The sequence below is a fragment of the Onychostruthus taczanowskii genome, unplaced genomic scaffold (genome assembly GCF_017590055.1).
Source record: "Onychostruthus taczanowskii isolate IOZ18803 unplaced genomic scaffold, ASM1759005v1 scaffold22, whole genome shotgun sequence".
NCBI lineage: Eukaryota > Metazoa > Chordata > Aves > Passeriformes > Passeridae > Onychostruthus > Onychostruthus taczanowskii.
The window spans coordinates 3868029-3884594 of record NW_024499462.1 but is presented as its reverse complement, the minus strand read 5'-3'; the positions used below and the strand labels follow the sequence as shown (position 1 = coordinate 3884594).

Here is a 16566-nt window from a genome sequence, read left to right as displayed (position 1 = left end):
TCCAAAGGTTACTTTAAAATCCCACCAGGGTGTTCCTTTTCCATGGATAAAATTAATCAGACTACATAAAATTTCAAGACAGTCTCAATCCTGTAACAATTGTTTTCATCTCCTCATGGCTTTAGTTTAGACATGAGGGTTGGGGGCCTGGCACCACTTCACATGGCTATTCTGTGCATTGGCTGTAAGGAAACAGGAATTCTGACCCGGAAGAAATCAGGATTTCTCTATATGATGCCCTTAAGGGATCTCTCCAAGTTTCCCTGCAGAGTCCATCCTGCTCCACTATCAGAGCCTCACCATTACCTCAGCCTCAAAAGCAATGGAAAAACTCCTCAAAGAATCTGACACAGCACCACTTTTACACTTTGACAGCTATAACTAGCTCAGCACAAGGGGCCATCACTTTCAATATTGGGGTAAAGATCACAGTGCACTAAAAGGTTCAACTGGCACTCTCCTGAACACTGACAGCCCTCGTCACCCCCAGCATAAACCACACACTCGTATGCAGTTGTCACTAATGCAGCATCAGGAAGTTATTTACTTAAGAAACATGCAAAAATAATACAAAAAGGCTCTCACTTCTGAACAGTCCTAAAATGAATTGGGCACTTGCATTCTTAGCCCCTATTAGCCCACAGAACCAACTGGTTTTTTTCTCTTTCAGTTTCATCTCATTATACATTCAGCACCATGATTATATAGAAGGAACAGTCCAGATATACAATACTTGGGGTAGATTTTTTAAAATACACTTTGTATACTAAATATCCAGGTCTGTGAGGCACTATTCCTTTCTGCTGAAATGCACACCCCAGTGATGAGATGAACCATAAAACAACTACAAAATCTCATGCAATACTGGTGAAATACTTTTAAAAAATTGCTAAATTTTCTGAAGAGAAAAATCAAGCCAACACTATGACTGATTATTTCAGCCTCTACCCTGTGCATGTCCAGCTCTGAACTGCAACAGAGACCTGGATTCAGTTCATGAGAGTATGACTGCTACAATCAAGTAAGGGAAGAGCTACTCCTGGGAAAGAAGCTGCTGTGAGAAGAGGATTTGTCAGAACATTCCATCATTCTCCTCCCAACTGACTGAGCACAGATATTGCTTAGCTCCAGATGGACACATCACACATTTTCAGAAATAAAGACAAAGCGAAAATATGTTCCAAATAACTTTCTCTCCCCTTCCCCCCCTCTCTAATTATAAACCTGCTCCTAGTTTTGTGGGGTTCATCTCAGCATGCACCCTGCAGTATGCCTATCATTATGAATGGCAAAGAATTGCATAATGGCATTGTATATAGCCATTCACAGAAGTGCGCTGTGCTGTAATGCATTTAAAAAAACCTCACAGGCTAAGTCGGGCCAAACAAGTAGCCTGATTTTAAAACTGCTGAACAGACAAGCAACTCCCACTCTTCAGCGAAGCTGCTGAGTGCTCAACACTTGAGAACTGGAGCACTCTGTAATCTCTGCTCCTAGTCTGCCTTCTGAAAATCTTGGCTTTAGACAAAAAGTCTAGTCAATATTGATCCTTGCGACAGGAGTAAAATAAAGAGTCAGGACTACTCCTGGACTAATTCTAGAGCTTTGACAGAAAATGTGCTGGCAGGTGTAAGGGACAAAGATTTGGGTGCTCACTTTCAACAACCTGTATCATAGATGTAGATTTTGCCCAGATCTGGATGTTTTCCTTCACTGCATTAAGGTAACCTTCACAAAAATTACTGTACACCCTTGTTTCATCAGACTTCTCAACTGTCATCTCTTTAGAGCTCCAAATCTTAAACAGTAGTTAATAGTCTTTTTTGACATTTTGCACTACAATCCAGCCCTGCATAGTTTAACATTTTGTTTCCTATTTTAGAACTAGTCCTGTCCCTCACAGCTGTGGAATAGCTTCAAGCACCAGTAACAAACATCAGAAGACAGAACAGTAACTGCATTTGACAAAGCCCTCAAACTACATTTTACAACCTCACAGGCAAAGTGTTATTGTGTATTTATTGTGTGGGTTTGCAATTAAAGAGATTATATTCTGGGTAACAGGAAAATGCCTAAATTCAAGTACTGTGGGGTTTTTCCCCTTAATTTCTAGCACTCCTTATTAGACTGACTATACATATGCCCCAAAATATTTTTTACACCTATTTAAATCCTTTTTCTTGTTTTCAAACTTACAAGGACTTCTGAAAAAATGGACAAAAAGGGATGACATTTTCCTGCTTAGTTCCTGTTTCAGAAAGGAGCACGAACTCCTGTTTTTATGAACTTTGCCCAATAAAAATCAGTATTCCTGTCAAGATTGAAAAAAAAGGAAAAAAAAATTTCTACCACCCCTAAATAAATCTCAAATGACAACAAAAGTGATGCTGACTTTAGTAACTCAACATACTCCTGCTGTTTACTGAAATTTGCTGTCTTTTCAGGGTGCCCTCCAGAGACTTGAACAAATGAGAGAAGGACACTATTTCAGGACCACTAAGATTGTCATTTTGATTTCTCAGGATGCTCACAGCAAATTTAAAAGGTGAGAAAAAGACCTAGGATGTGATACATAAATTTATTCCTAAACTTGCTGTAAGCAATCTTACTATTGCTGTGAATAAGTTTTATATATACTTTAAACCTCTGACAATACTATAATGTAGCAAACTGATCCAGCAGTATCTGAAATCTGTTGGTGTCTAAGATACAACTGAGGAAAAAATCTGTAAGAGACATGCTGACCATTCTTTAGCCACACCACTTACAAGCAGATTTCCCCTTCTATTTTGGAGCACGCTATAAAACAAATGACAGAACTTAAAGTATGTGCAAGACCTAAAGAAGAGAAAGCAAAACACAAGAAGTGAGGTGAGCACTATGAGAACAGCTGGCTCTTGGCCATCTGCCCCATCCCACCACCAAACTGCTCTTGGTCATTTTGGTAAATGACAAAGACCTCAGAAGACCCAAGGACTCCTTTTCCACAGTGCCCTCAACAGCAGCTGGAGTCACAGCCAGCAGCCCTACAGGTCAGGAAAGCACGGCTCCTCCTGCACTGCATGACCTGCCAAAAAACAGAGCAGCAGATCCCTTTAAAGGCAGCCAGCTTGCCTGCCTCATACTCAAGACTTTTCTAGATTGCTAACCTCCTTTTCCTTACTGCTGCTGAGGTTTGCTGGCATGCTCTGGAAGCAATCTACCAAGTATCAAGTAGATAGGTTCCTTCCATTAAATGTAATTTCCAGAAAACGAGCCATGCTTAGCCCTGGTTTACAATCAGGTGTAAATACCAGGCTCTGAAATCTGATGATAAAAACACCCACTCCAGAAATTAGGCAGAATCTGTGCTACTTTCTTCTCACTCAGAGTTTCCAGTACAGGGAACAGTTGGATGCTGCAGACCACGGGAGCTCTCTTCCTCTCAAGGTCATTGCAAAGGGCTGCTGACTGCCCCTCCAAACTGGCCCTGCCTGCTTTGCATTTAATTTGACATTAGGGTCAGTTCTGCCACAACGGAGCTTCCTTAAAAATACATATGTATGTGTAGAGAAGTGAAAAACAAAGTGATGAGTGGCCACATCTTAATTTTGTTTTCAAGATCGTATTGCAGCCAACACCTAAAAGCAGAATTGTGAGTGAATACAGAAATCAAAGGCTGGCTGTACAGCTCAGAGTGAATATTCCATTGTAAAGGATCTTTTCATTTCACACAGCTATAGATTTTCATAAATGAAAAGCCTGAGACATGACAAGGAGTAGGAAGGACACCATTCTCAGCTAAATGCATGTGTGTGTGTGTATTACAAAGAAAAGGAGAAAGCACGGAGAGAAGCAGGAAATCCCTGTATTAGAAAGTCAAGCCATGTCTGTAACAAAGATGCCTGGAAAGGATAAGTAGAATATTTGTAGTTGTGGACACCTGCTTTACATCCAAGTAAACAGGGAACAGAGGCACCCAGTTGAGCTCATTACATAACGACATCGCATCAAGAATAAGAGGTTTGGTGCAGCAAGAGAAAATATGAATGTGGAAGCAAATAACTCTTCAGTTTTGTTGCATTTGGGGTTTTTTGGGTTCTTTTGGTTTCTGTTTTGAAGGCAACGCTAGAGGGCAATGCAGAACGAACCTGCATCCTGGATTTAATGCCCAGCTGGGGCTGCTCCAGAGTCTTCACCCAGCACCTGTGGGCTCCTATTCCGGGGACTTGGGGACTTTTTAAAGAAAATTTCAAATCGTTCTCCTGAAAAATAATTTTTACTGTTTCCAGATATTTCACATGGTTTTTATTTTTTACAACACTAAGTTGCCAAGTAATGTGGTAATGTTACCAGGCTCAGCACAAATCTGGGCACACCACCACTTATGTGGCTGCTCAAACTGGTACATCTGAGGGCTGGATTAAAAAAAAAAAAAGTTGCAGTTCTTGACTAGAACTATACTCCTAAATTAAATAAAAAGTTATGCTCCTGTGTAAGAGTTATTCTGAACGTCAGCCTTGAATTTTCTCTTCAATTTCTCTTTAATAGCACCACGAATTAGAATGTTTCAGGCCAATATGTCACTTAAAGTTCAGCTTTCAGACAAATCACCTACAGCCCTTACTACAAATACAATACTTCAATATTCCTGACAGTTTCATCTACACCTGTGGATGAACAGACATCCTCTTTGGTTTTATTTTAACTGCCAGCAGTTGATCTTCAAATACTTTCATTTACTGAGTTACTTAGATGCTAAATTTAGTGCATTAGTTATGAGGCTCCATAACAAAGTTTTTACATATTTTTAAAACTCCTCATAATTTTCACATGTATATTAAAAAAAAAAAGAACAGAGGTGGCTGCTGAAATCTGCTTAAAGAGCAAAACTGTGAAAACCCTATAAACCATATTTAACACAAGATTGCCATATCTACTTGGGAACCTTTTCTCTCAAACATTTTGCTAGTAGGTGATTACAATATTGTAAGCACCACCCTTGAAATACTTTTTATCTTCATGTTAAAATATCAGTAAAATAAGCAGGCTTGAGTCACCTAACTCGAGCTGTACTTTGATTCAGATCCCTGTCTTCCTTGCTATACACATTACCTGCCTAGTTTCTGTTGGTTAAAACTATCATTGCACTTATGCTCACAATACTTTCTTTAAAAATGGTCAACAATATCCTTTTATGCTCCAGGGATCCATTCTAAAATAATATATAGCTTCATTTTCAGCTGGGACTGAATGATGAATGATAGAATGACTCTTCTGGCTATAAAAGCAAAGCTATTTACTCATTTCACCTGCATAAGAAATACTTTTTCCTGTTTTCGCCTTCCAAAAGTACCTCAGCTCATGTTCCTAATGACAGAAAATTCTTTCTTACCAAGAGGCAAGGAATTCCAGGATGTTCAGTGCAGGATAGGTAGTAACAAAACCAAAAGGTTTACTTGCTTGCATTGTCACTTTTACTCATCAGTTTATTTATTCTTTTGAAGGAGCTGAACAAGATTTATGCAAGGAACACACATGAAGTGCAAGAAGTGCTCTAAATGAAACTTGCTTGAAAACTGAATTTAGACAAGAAAAGTGATTGAGAAACCACTCTGCACCAAATAGGCTTAAATTTGTGGTGACTGAATGACTGAAATAGCTAAATCTCACCATGGTTTAGGGTGGACTGACATCCTCATATTTAGGTTTTCTAAAATAAAAGGACTATTAAATAAAACCCCTCTCTGGGATGTGTCCTTCAGAGTCAATAGAATGTGAGTGGAACCAGCTGCCAGAATTACACAGACCATCTCTGCTAACAAATTTTCAGCTGGAAAACTGTTCCAAGTGACATCACTCCGTTTGCTAAGTCTTTCCCCTGTGATAATGCCACACTAGCATTCTACTGCAAATATTAATTACTAATTAGTAGTGATACTGCCTCCCAAGCAAACACTCACAACAGTAATTAAGTAAATGAAATTACAGGACTGTTTAGGGGAGCAGGGAAAAGGGGAAGTGCCCTCTGCATCATCTGCACAGCATTAACCCCCTCTGTGCATCCCAAGCACTCTGCCCAAGGGCTCTGCATTCACATCCTGCACACCAGGCTGAGATTTTGCCTGGAGAGGACCATCTCTGCCAGGAAGAATTTCATCCCCATCACATACAGCAGCTCCTGGTTTGGAGTGCTTTAGCAAACGCCATTTATTCCCGCAGGCTGCAAGACCAGTATATCCATATCTCTTAGGAGGCACCACCACAGCCAAAGGAAAAGGCTGGAAATGAGCAGAAGAGGGTGAGTGTCCTCTCCCTGTTGCTGCCCAAGGAAATGTCACCATGGATGGACCTTCTGCTTCCACTTCCTCCACCACCACCTCCCTCAGTTCCCAGATTCTCCCACTCAACCCTCTGACACAAATTCCAAGATAATTAGCAAGTCCCAGCACACCAGAATCAATCAGATTAAAAGGGTCTTATCAACATGTTCAAGAGCTTTTCAGAAAGATTCTTATTTTCTAGTTTAGTGATGGGACCTTGCTTAGAAAAGCATCAGCCACTCCTTGACTTAGGAATGACTTAAAAACACCACTGGGGTCATCACACAAATAAATATCAGGCAGTACAACCAAACCATATTGTTGGTGTTCTTTTCACCTTTTGGGGTTTGTATTATTTCATTGAGACCAAAACTGATAAAATTGTTCACTACAGATTATTCCATGAATGACACACCCAAAACCAGGAAGAACACAGCTTGCAGTGATCTGTTTGACACATACATAAAGTTACACCCAACTAGAAGACCACACACCTCAGTAATTCATAATGGTTATATAGCCACTTTTACCCTAAAAAGCATTATTCCCTTTAAACAAAACCATTAAACAGATTTAATGGTAAATATGAAGAACCACATTTCTTTATATTATTACCTTTCTCAATGCAAGATGCTTTAAAAAAATGATTCAGATAAATCAATCCTTGTTTACATTCACAAATTGCTAATGTGCCATAGAGAATTCTCAGCATACATAATCTCTTGTAAGCACAAACCTGAAATACATTTCTGACGGTAACATCTTAAGTGTCTTAAACATACTTATCTATGCATTTAATTTAGGCATAGTAAGACATGGGGTGTCTTACATCACAAAGAAATGCTAAATAAAATATACATGTGTTTTACCCTACCTAGTATTAGGGTAGGGTAATAGGGTATGCATAAGACATGGGGTGTCTTACATCACAAAGAAATGCTAAATAAAATATACATTTGTTTTACCCTACCTAGCCAATTAATTTCTCACCTTCCATGCTAAGGGAAAATTGCCAAGTTTGCCCTGTGCTGGTCTAGAAAAGAAAGGATAGGAAAGTTCATGCCTGTTGCCATCTATCCAGCAAATACTTTCAACTAATTGAGCCAGCACCTGGCAGCCAATGGAATGCAACAACCTGCATCTCCATTAGCAAGTTAGAAAATAACTGGGAGACAATGTGGCAATTATTGTTTCTGTAAAAATACAGTACTATTACACATATTCCAAACTTCAAGTATGAGCCCTTTAGAAGAGAATGATCAATGAGAATTCATTACATTATTGGCTTGATCAGATACCAAAAAGCTTCATCACTTGAAATAAGAACCTAACACCAATTTAATAAAATTTTTTATACAGTGTTAGGATTTAAATCCTGAAGGTGAACCTTTCTGACAAGGGAAAGATCCAGCTGTCAGGCATGGTGTCCTGTTTTAAGCATATGAAGTAAACAGGGAGCCTCAGCAACATCTACTTTTTCAGCTTAAACTCCTTAATTGACTACTTCTGTAATTACCTCTTCCCTGCTAAGCTACCTTGCTATTTTCAACAGAAAGAAGGGACAGAAGTAGCTCCCTCCTAGCAGGATGTTGGCTCTCTATGCCCTAGAACTCAGCACAGCACCATCCCCATCTCCGCCTGGAGTCAGGCAGAGGTGAAGGAAAGCTGCAGGTTCCAACACCACCTCCACAAGCTGGAAATGAGGTGAGGAGGCTGAGGAACAAGCCCATGCTCAGTCAGGGTTATGCAGATATACAGGCTCTTGTTAGGAATTCAAAGGGGGATGCCCAGATGTAGTTAGTTTTCTCAATCTGTGATTGACAGATTGATCAAAGTATTTTTAGCTTAAGTGACAACCATTACATAACTGTGATAAGCACTTCAACACCTACCAGACCTACCTAGGCACTATCACTTGAGACCTACTGAATTCTGTGGCTGCATCAGTCACAGGGTTTGGAAAAAGGAGACAGAACAGAGACCATTCAGGTTTTGAGGAAAGGTCTCCATATGACCCAAACTAATTTGAAGTTTACAGAGGGCTTTAATAAAGACTGTTACAGAAACTTTCATGTTGGTCCCGGTGGCACTGATGACTGCAGAACTGCAGGATGAAACTGGAGCTGATCCACTGTGCCTCTTGCAGCCCAAACCCACTCTCCGTAATCAAATCTAGCTGTAACTTAATTGTACTTAAAACAATTTACTGCAAAGGAGACAACCTGGCCTGGACACTAAGTGCCCAGCTTGTGGAGTAGGAGACACTGGAAGTCCTCCAGCAACCAACCCAGTCGTGCTGGAACACTTCCCACTGCACTCCTGCTCTGCCATCCCACACCCAGCAAGGAAATGGGACTGCTCGGGGGGCTCCAGTCCTGTGGGTGACAGAAGGTGTGAAAACACACAGGCTGCATCCTGGAGAGGGAAAACCCTCTACAAAGGGGCAGTGCAACACAAGGGAAGTGCTGAGACAACAGAAGGTTCAACCCACACCTGGACTCAAGGCCATCAGCTTCCTGATGGAGGACATGCACTGACAGGGTCACTCAAGGGAAGGAATAGCTCAGAAACCCAGTGAGGAGATGCTGAAAATTAAAAACAAAAAGGGAAAAGGCAGCACATCCCTTAGAAAGAAAGCAGCATGGGAAAGTGAGTGGTCCTACAGCAGCTGGAAATGTGGGTCCTTGATACAAGGGGGAAATTGCCACAAGAAAGGCAGAATTTGGTGAAGAAGAGGAAAAAAAAAGAAATCAGCTGAAGCACTTTTCCACAGTTATGCTTCAACTTCTTAGACCTATCCATCAGAAAGACAAGAACTATTCGCACATGAATTTTTCTGGGAAAAGTTCAAAACTGTAGGATGAACTTGTGTCACACGATCCAGTAATCTAACTCAGGTTTCATGCTCTCTCTCTGCAAGATTCCTCTGTTAAAAAAAGAGCGCTTAAAAAAAAAAAACCATTGTTTTTTCAGCAGGAGTGGTAATTGAGCAGCAAGATGGAAGGACTGTCACTCAAGCTGCAAGTTGTGTCACTTATCCAGAGTGAATTATGTTAAAAACATGAGTAACATAACACACCATGCTGCTTCATTTCACATAGACTATAACAACCTCTCCCTACAATTTCTGAGCCATATATGCCCAGGGGCCAGGAACTGCTGACTAATACTACAAAAGTTGGATAATACCAATCAGAGTATTTTCTCCAGGGAAAAGGGACATTTGAAATGGGTACTTTCAAAAGAGATTTGTACCTTTCCATTCCATATTCTTTCTTTTGTTCCAGTATGATAAAAGGCAAAGGGATTACCATGTACCAAAGTGATTCCAGTCAGAGTGACAGGAATCAATACATTTTAATTTTTCCGTGGCAGTTCAGAAAACTGAGATGGCAAGAAAATGCAAATGTGTTTGATTCAGGGGAAAACTGTTTTAAAGTCTGAAGTTTCAGAAAACAATTAGATTTAAGGATAGTCATAATAACTGAATACTACTCCATTCCACTGTTGCTGGGCATTTACTATTTGGATATGCAAATGAGGAGTATCTTCTAGAAGTTCCAGGTGCTCTTTGTTTCCTCTTGAATATATGTGCTTTGTTTCCTCTTGAATATATCTGCTGAAAACATGAGGTTAAAAATCTATAGCATCAATAAAATGGATGCTAAAGCTGAACAAGTAGAAATTTGCAAGCAAGGCCAACCCAAACCTATTTATCATGCACCAAATTCAATTTTCAGCATAGGATACGTTGACATACTAAGGATTAAGACTATCACCATATAATTAAATTTAAATCTATAACAACCATTTCTTATCCACAGAAACTTGAAATTAAAACACAGTATAAACTTTATTTACCAAGACAAGAATAGATATGGTTTCCTTATAGGCTCTAATTGCATTTTGTTTCACAAATCTAAGCAGATTTTCATTTCTCAGCTTGTCAGGAAAACTCCAAATTTAGAAATCAATTTACACTCCACATAATAACTTAATTTTATGAATAAATTAAATGCTACAAAACTCTTCAGAAAAGTCTATCATGAGATTTTGCTTTACCATTATCAATGAGCTCTTCTCCATTGGGAGCAAACATCAGCGAATGCTCTCCCCCGACAACAATGACATGCATGGGAACTGAAGCAACCACATCAGCAAATCTGGTGGTAAAAGACAGCTTTGAAAGAAGTGCAACACCACCACAAATCTCAGAACCAGAACGGGACTGCTCAGCTCGTCATGACAAACGCTGGTGTTCACAGCTGCTGAACTACGAGCGCCAGAGGATCTGCCACCACACACACAGAGGAATCATTTGACCACAATGATGAAATGCCAAGAGCTCAGGCCCCCTGATCTTGGCTCCACTGAAATCAGTGATGTTCTTTCAGGAGAGACAGGCTTTGCTTGCAAAGGACTTTCCCCAGCTCCACCAGAGTCATGGACAGCTCTTCTTCCAGACCACTACTGATCGTGCAGTGTGGAACAGCTCATCACACCTCAGAGCCTCTGATCTCTCAGCACCCGTCCCCATGCAAATTGAAATTTCTGCCCCTTGGAATTTCCCATCCAAAGACACGCTGCTGACCGGACTTTCAGCAGTTGTGCCACAACAGAAGAGTCCCCTCTGGAGACTGCCACTAATGGTGCTGAGTCAAACCTTGGAGCTACAGCAGAGCAAATGTCCCTGGCAGAGATTGCCAAGTGTGTTCCCAGTGCAGTGAGCCCAGGGTGTTGGCTCAAGAAGAGTGGATTGAACTAAACTGCCCATTAGTCCAAAAAACAATGCTGGCTGCCCTAAGCAGCCTGACCCCAAACACTGATTTTTCACCTGCTGCATAAACGGCTGGCTCTTCCCTGCACAAGGCATTCAATTTTGGTAGAAAGCAATGGAACACAATGCTGAAATCATGCTACAGTGATCAACTAAGCAAGACAGGTGAATTAATAAACAGATTAGAATGACCTTAAGAGGTCAGCATGAGCTCTCTCCTGTGTACTTTAAGAAGAAACTATTTAGACATTTCTTTTAGGAGTTTCCATCGTTGATTTACGCAATACATACACTGAGAGACATCAGCAACAGTAATTGTGCAGGTTTTTTAAAGATCCTGGAGGAGGCAGAGGAAGAAGGGGAAACAAAAAAAATTCCTCAAAACAAAAAATATGCATTTTCAACAAAGCTTCTGGTATGAGAGTTTAATGTGAAATTTCCCACTTCTCAGAAGTGAATGATGCCCAGCAAAAAACCATGAAATGAAGTGGAAAAAAAATGACAACAGAAGTTTTGAGCTGGCCTAATTTTGTTTTTTAATTCCTACACTTGTGATTATCTTTTAAAGCTTCAGAGGACCAAGGCATTTTCATGGCTAATTTCATTCTTGCAGTTTGAAGGGGAAGAGGAAAGAATACTCTTTTGTTAAAAAGCAAAGCACATCTTGCATCTCTAATGACAGCTGAGTTCAGTGCTCTCCTATAACTGAGATTCCAAAATTTACTAGAAAGTGATGACACAAACATACAGGATAAAGCCCCTTCATAACACCCTGGGATTCAACTTGGCAGTTTGAAAACACTGATACTGTAAAAGTGTGGCTGGAAATTGCAGGACAACTGAAGCTCAGGCACAAGAGGCACAGGCTACTGGTAGGGAGGAACCCCGAAGGATGAAGCAGAGAAACTAATTAGGCTTGCAATTCCATCAGAGCTAATCCTGCCCAGTGTAGCCTCAGCAATAAATATTGATGTGATACTTTCATCATCCTTTGAAAGCTGTATCCCCACTGAATACCACAGTGCTGAAACAAAGTGTTGTTCTGCTTTCATCTAAATTGTCCATCCTTCATAACAAATCTCAGTGACACCTCCTGGGTGGTTTCTTATCTTTATCCTCCTCACCATGCTTTATTTTCAGCATACTTACTGAAAATCTATTTCTTTGGCCAATCTGTTCTAAATGCAGAGCTACTGCATGTCTTTATGCTCAGAAGTGAGACCCTGTTTTCCCGGTGAAGGCTAATTTTTGAGGTACAACCTAATCACATAACTCTGGAAGACCTGCACACACTGCAGATTGCGTTTTCCCTACAGCAAAAGGTGTGACTTTCCCTTGCTGCCCCTCCTGCATATTTATTTCAGAAATTGTGTAAGAACAGGAAAACCAAGAGTGGATGAAGAGGGAATGGGAGATGAACAGCAGTCAAAGAGCAGAAGGAAGACTTGCCACCACTCAACTCTAGAGATAAACGAGACAGAAGGCGAGGGAAAGGCTAAATATGGAGAAAGCACAGCTGCCAGGAAAGGAAGTATCTAAGGAGAACAGGAAGACAGGAAATACCCATTTCAGGGTACCTTCTTTAGGATGGACAGGTGGCATAACTCTCTGGAACCACAGACCCAGTTGAGTTTTCACCTGGCTCAGGAGTTTACAGCCAAATACCATTTGTTTATCTAACTCCTCTTGGTTAGCTCAGTAATGCTCTTCAAGTACACCTTCACTGGCCATTCAGGGATTCATCTTCTGAATCAAAACAATACATTTAAAACCTTCCCTCAAACACGCTGTGAAAAGAAGGGTAAATTTCTGCCAAGACCATGTCTAACACTGACACGGAAGCAGGCTTAACGCGCAACTAGGCACGAGAGACGTGCTCCAGCCCAACACAGCACATCCCAGCTGCCTCCAGGATTCCAGCTGCACCAAGGAAAGGCCAAACTGAGGAGGGGACCACGGCTTGCTGCAGGTTTGAGCAGCTGCAGGCACTCCACGTTGAAAGGCAAAGGTCTGCAGTCACACCCTGGCGCTGGCTGCAGCTCGTGCGGCCAGGGCTCGAGGCACCGAGGGGAGCCTTTGCCATCACCTCATAAGACACGGAGCGCTGGGGCTGTGTCCTCGGCATCCTGAGCTCACAGCAAGAGCTCACAAATGTAAACGTGTCCCCTTGTTTCCTTCACCCTCCCCCCAGAGACCAATGACAGCGCTCCAGTCACCAGAGGGGGGATTTGGGCAGGGCAGCTGTGCCCACAGAAACATCACCTTTTCTAGGTGACAATACAAGCAGACTGTGACCAGCCATTGCTGCAATAGCAGACCCCAAAGTTGGCTTATTCCTAAATCCCCTGGGCTGCTCTGTCTTGTTGGCAGTTGGGTTGGTCCTCTGGAATGCACGGATCATCTGTATGAGCTTCAGCCATAGAAAGTGGTGTGTGCTATAAAATGACACCTACATTGTTGGACACCATAAATATTGTTTCTCTAACATGGGAAAATATGAACAGCCAAAACTCTAAAACCACCCCAGAATTTAGGTATAAATGTATCTCCTAGTCCTGAGGCAACCTATCGCCCCTGACAGAAACATGTCAGGAAGGTATCCTAATTTACCATTAAAAGTGATTTCAATTATATCTTTCCATGCCTCCTTCCAAAGATTGCTCTTTACAATTCTGGGAGAATAGAAAGGCCAATATGGTTTAATTTGCTTTTTCAAGAATCTGTACTGAATCCTTCACCAAGGAAATGGATTAACTGTGAGGCTGTCATACACTTTCACATGGTAGGAAGGCAAACACATGCTCAGAAAATAAAGGGTGGGAGTCTGAACATATTCTCTGCAACAATGACAAACCTTTCAGATGTCTTTTTCTACAGCAGTCAAAGGAATTCACATTATAAATTAAGATACCAAGTTAATATTTAAAACAAGTAAAAAAAAGCTGAAGAAGTGTACTTCCCAGATTTAGCCATCTGTTTTTTGAGTATAAACACATGAAAATCATCCATTTCCAAGTGGGAGGTAGAAATTACATGGATATCAGGAAAGCAAAAAACTGCAACATAGAAGGTGATAATCAAATTTGTCTTTTAAGCACAGTTTCAGGCAAAAGGCTTATGCCATAAGAGAAATCAGTCTCACTGAAACTGGAATCTTATTCCAGAATTTAATTGACCACAATATTTTCAAGCCCCAACAATATATAAACCTGATCAAAGTGACACACAGCAAAAAACATAGCTTTCATAAGATTAATGCTTATTGTAATCTTGTTTTTTCTTAGCCATGGCCAGAACATTCATTTTCATGAGCACATGTTGATTATCAGTCTCTCCTTTGAAAAAGGCTTCGTTCAGATACCTGTTTATTTGTAATCCTGTGTTTGGAATACACTCTGAAAACTATAATCATATTGAAATTCTGTAACTAACATATATTTAAGGCCACGAATACTAAAATAATGCAAAGCAACTGAGTTGCAATGGTAATAGTGATTCCAGCAAAGAACACACCCATCAGCATCTAGCATAAACAGAACCATCCTGATTCTACCACCATCCTTATTCAAAACAAATTATCAAACCAAACCCAGAAGCAAATAGATCGAACACAAAATGAGACAAAACCACAATTGTCTGTACAGGGAGTTACCTTTTTTCCTTTCTTTTTCCTGTGAGCTGGCTTAGCATTTTTCTCCTTTGCTTCCTCACTCATTTTTTCAGCAGGTAAATGTACAGGGGAAGGGGAATAAAAGAGATCACTGCTTGTATTCCAACATGCAAAGCCACTCAAGTATTCGCAGCGCCGAAACCAAAGTCCATCTGCTGACGCCTCTCAGACAAGTAAGAGAATAACTGCTCCTAAAGGCGGCAGCGCCTGCTCCTCCTGCTCAGCCGGGAGTCGCTCATGCCTCTGCCTTCCCCTCCGCCAAGCGGGCTGCTCTCACATCAGTCCGACCGCTCTGAAGAGCAGCCAAGGCGCTCTCCTCTCCCTCCCTTAGGCAGTCTTTACTCGCGATCTCCGGGTTCCTCGGTGGCGGTGCGGAGCGCTGCGGGTCTCCTCCCGGGGGAGCGGCGGCGGGCAGCGGCGCTCAGCCCAGCACCGGCCGCCGCTGCTCGCGGAGAGCGAGCCCCGGCCGCTCGCACTGCCGGCCCCGCACAATACCGACATGTGTTGAATGCATCAGGGCATACCAGAAAAGGAAGCCTCCAAGAGTGATAAAAGATCGGGTTACTGGATCTTAAAGCCACTCCCAGGCAGATTCAGACAATAAAAGGCACAACACGCTGCTGAAGAAATTGCTAGATGAGATGTTTACGTTTCCAACAGCTCCAGGTCCCCGTCCAAAGGACCTGAAAATTGCCACTCTGAACAATAAGCTTCGTAATATTAATTATTCATCTCATAAAAGCAGCAGCAGCAGCATTTCAGCGAAACGCACATTTACAACTATTCCTGCCTGTGCGAGCTTGCTCCTCCCTGGTTCGCCTGTTCCTGTGACAGGATTTGCAGGGTCCCTGCAAAGGCAGCTCTCTCTCACACAAGTGTTACGTGCCTCATGTATGTGCACGACGGGCAAGTCACAGATCATGTTTCCACATGCTGCCACCTACTCCGCTGAATGCTTTGGCTACTTCCCTACAAGTCTCATGGAAAAAAAATACATAAAGCAGGAGAGGCCAGAGGCTTCGGAGCAGTAATTCTCTCCCCTCTGTGCCCATTAAGACACAACACACAGGTTACCAACAGCCATGACAGCAGCCATCCAACACGTCTGGATGATGTCATTACCACATTTCAGGCTGTGCGCCTCTTTAGGCGCAGCCACGCATTCCTGCATTGCCCCTCGGATCCCCTCCAGGGGAGCTGAAGGGTGGAACAGGTAACGGGCAGCAGCCCCATCCTCTGTGCTCGTACTGCAGACCTAGGGTAGCAAAATGCTGGTTTGCCCATTACTGAGGTGAGATCAGTCACATCAGGGGTTGTTGACACAAGTGACAATGAGAGGATTTGCTGTGTTGTTATTTTGCTGGGGGGGTTAGGGGGTGGGGGTGATAGTTGGCTTTCTGTTTGTTTGCATGTTGAGGTTTTCCTTAAACAGGCAAGGACCAATTAATACATGCATTTTGGGGGTGGTTGAGGTTCATATCAGGATCCTCCTGCCTTGCCTCTTTCAGATCTTCTCGCCCTTCACCCTCCTTTCAGCAGCATTTCGCTCACGACAAACAACATGCATACCACAGACTAAGAAAAGAAGAAGATGTAATGCACTGATTCATAATGCTATTTGCCTGAAAGCTTTCTCCTTGCATCATTCCCTACAAGTGAATTTCAGTGAACCACCACAACAGCACCATCAGATGGAAGCTGTTTTCCGTGTGCTGGCAACAAGTCCTTGTGCTCGCCGTCTCCATGGGCTGGAAACAAACTGGCATCACCTGACCCTGGGGCTCCAAACTGGGGATTTAATTCCCCACATCACCCTG

The 16566-nt window shown here is 42.0% G+C and overlaps 1 protein-coding gene across 5 annotated transcripts in view; it reads right to left on the bottom strand.

The window, feature by feature from the left end:
• Positions 1 to 15568, bottom strand: part of ANK3 (ankyrin 3) — a 287480-nt gene extending 271912 nt beyond the window's left edge. For all 5 annotated transcript variants that reach the window (XM_041404780.1, XM_041404784.1, XM_041404782.1 and 2 more), the window contains exon 1: positions 14732 to 15568. In XM_041404780.1, the coding sequence (XP_041260714.1) occupies positions 14732 to 14794 (63 nt within the window). In that variant the 5' untranslated portion in view covers positions 14795 to 15568. The remainder of the gene's footprint in view (positions 1 to 14731) is intronic.
• Positions 15569 to 16566: the final 998 nt, after the last annotated feature.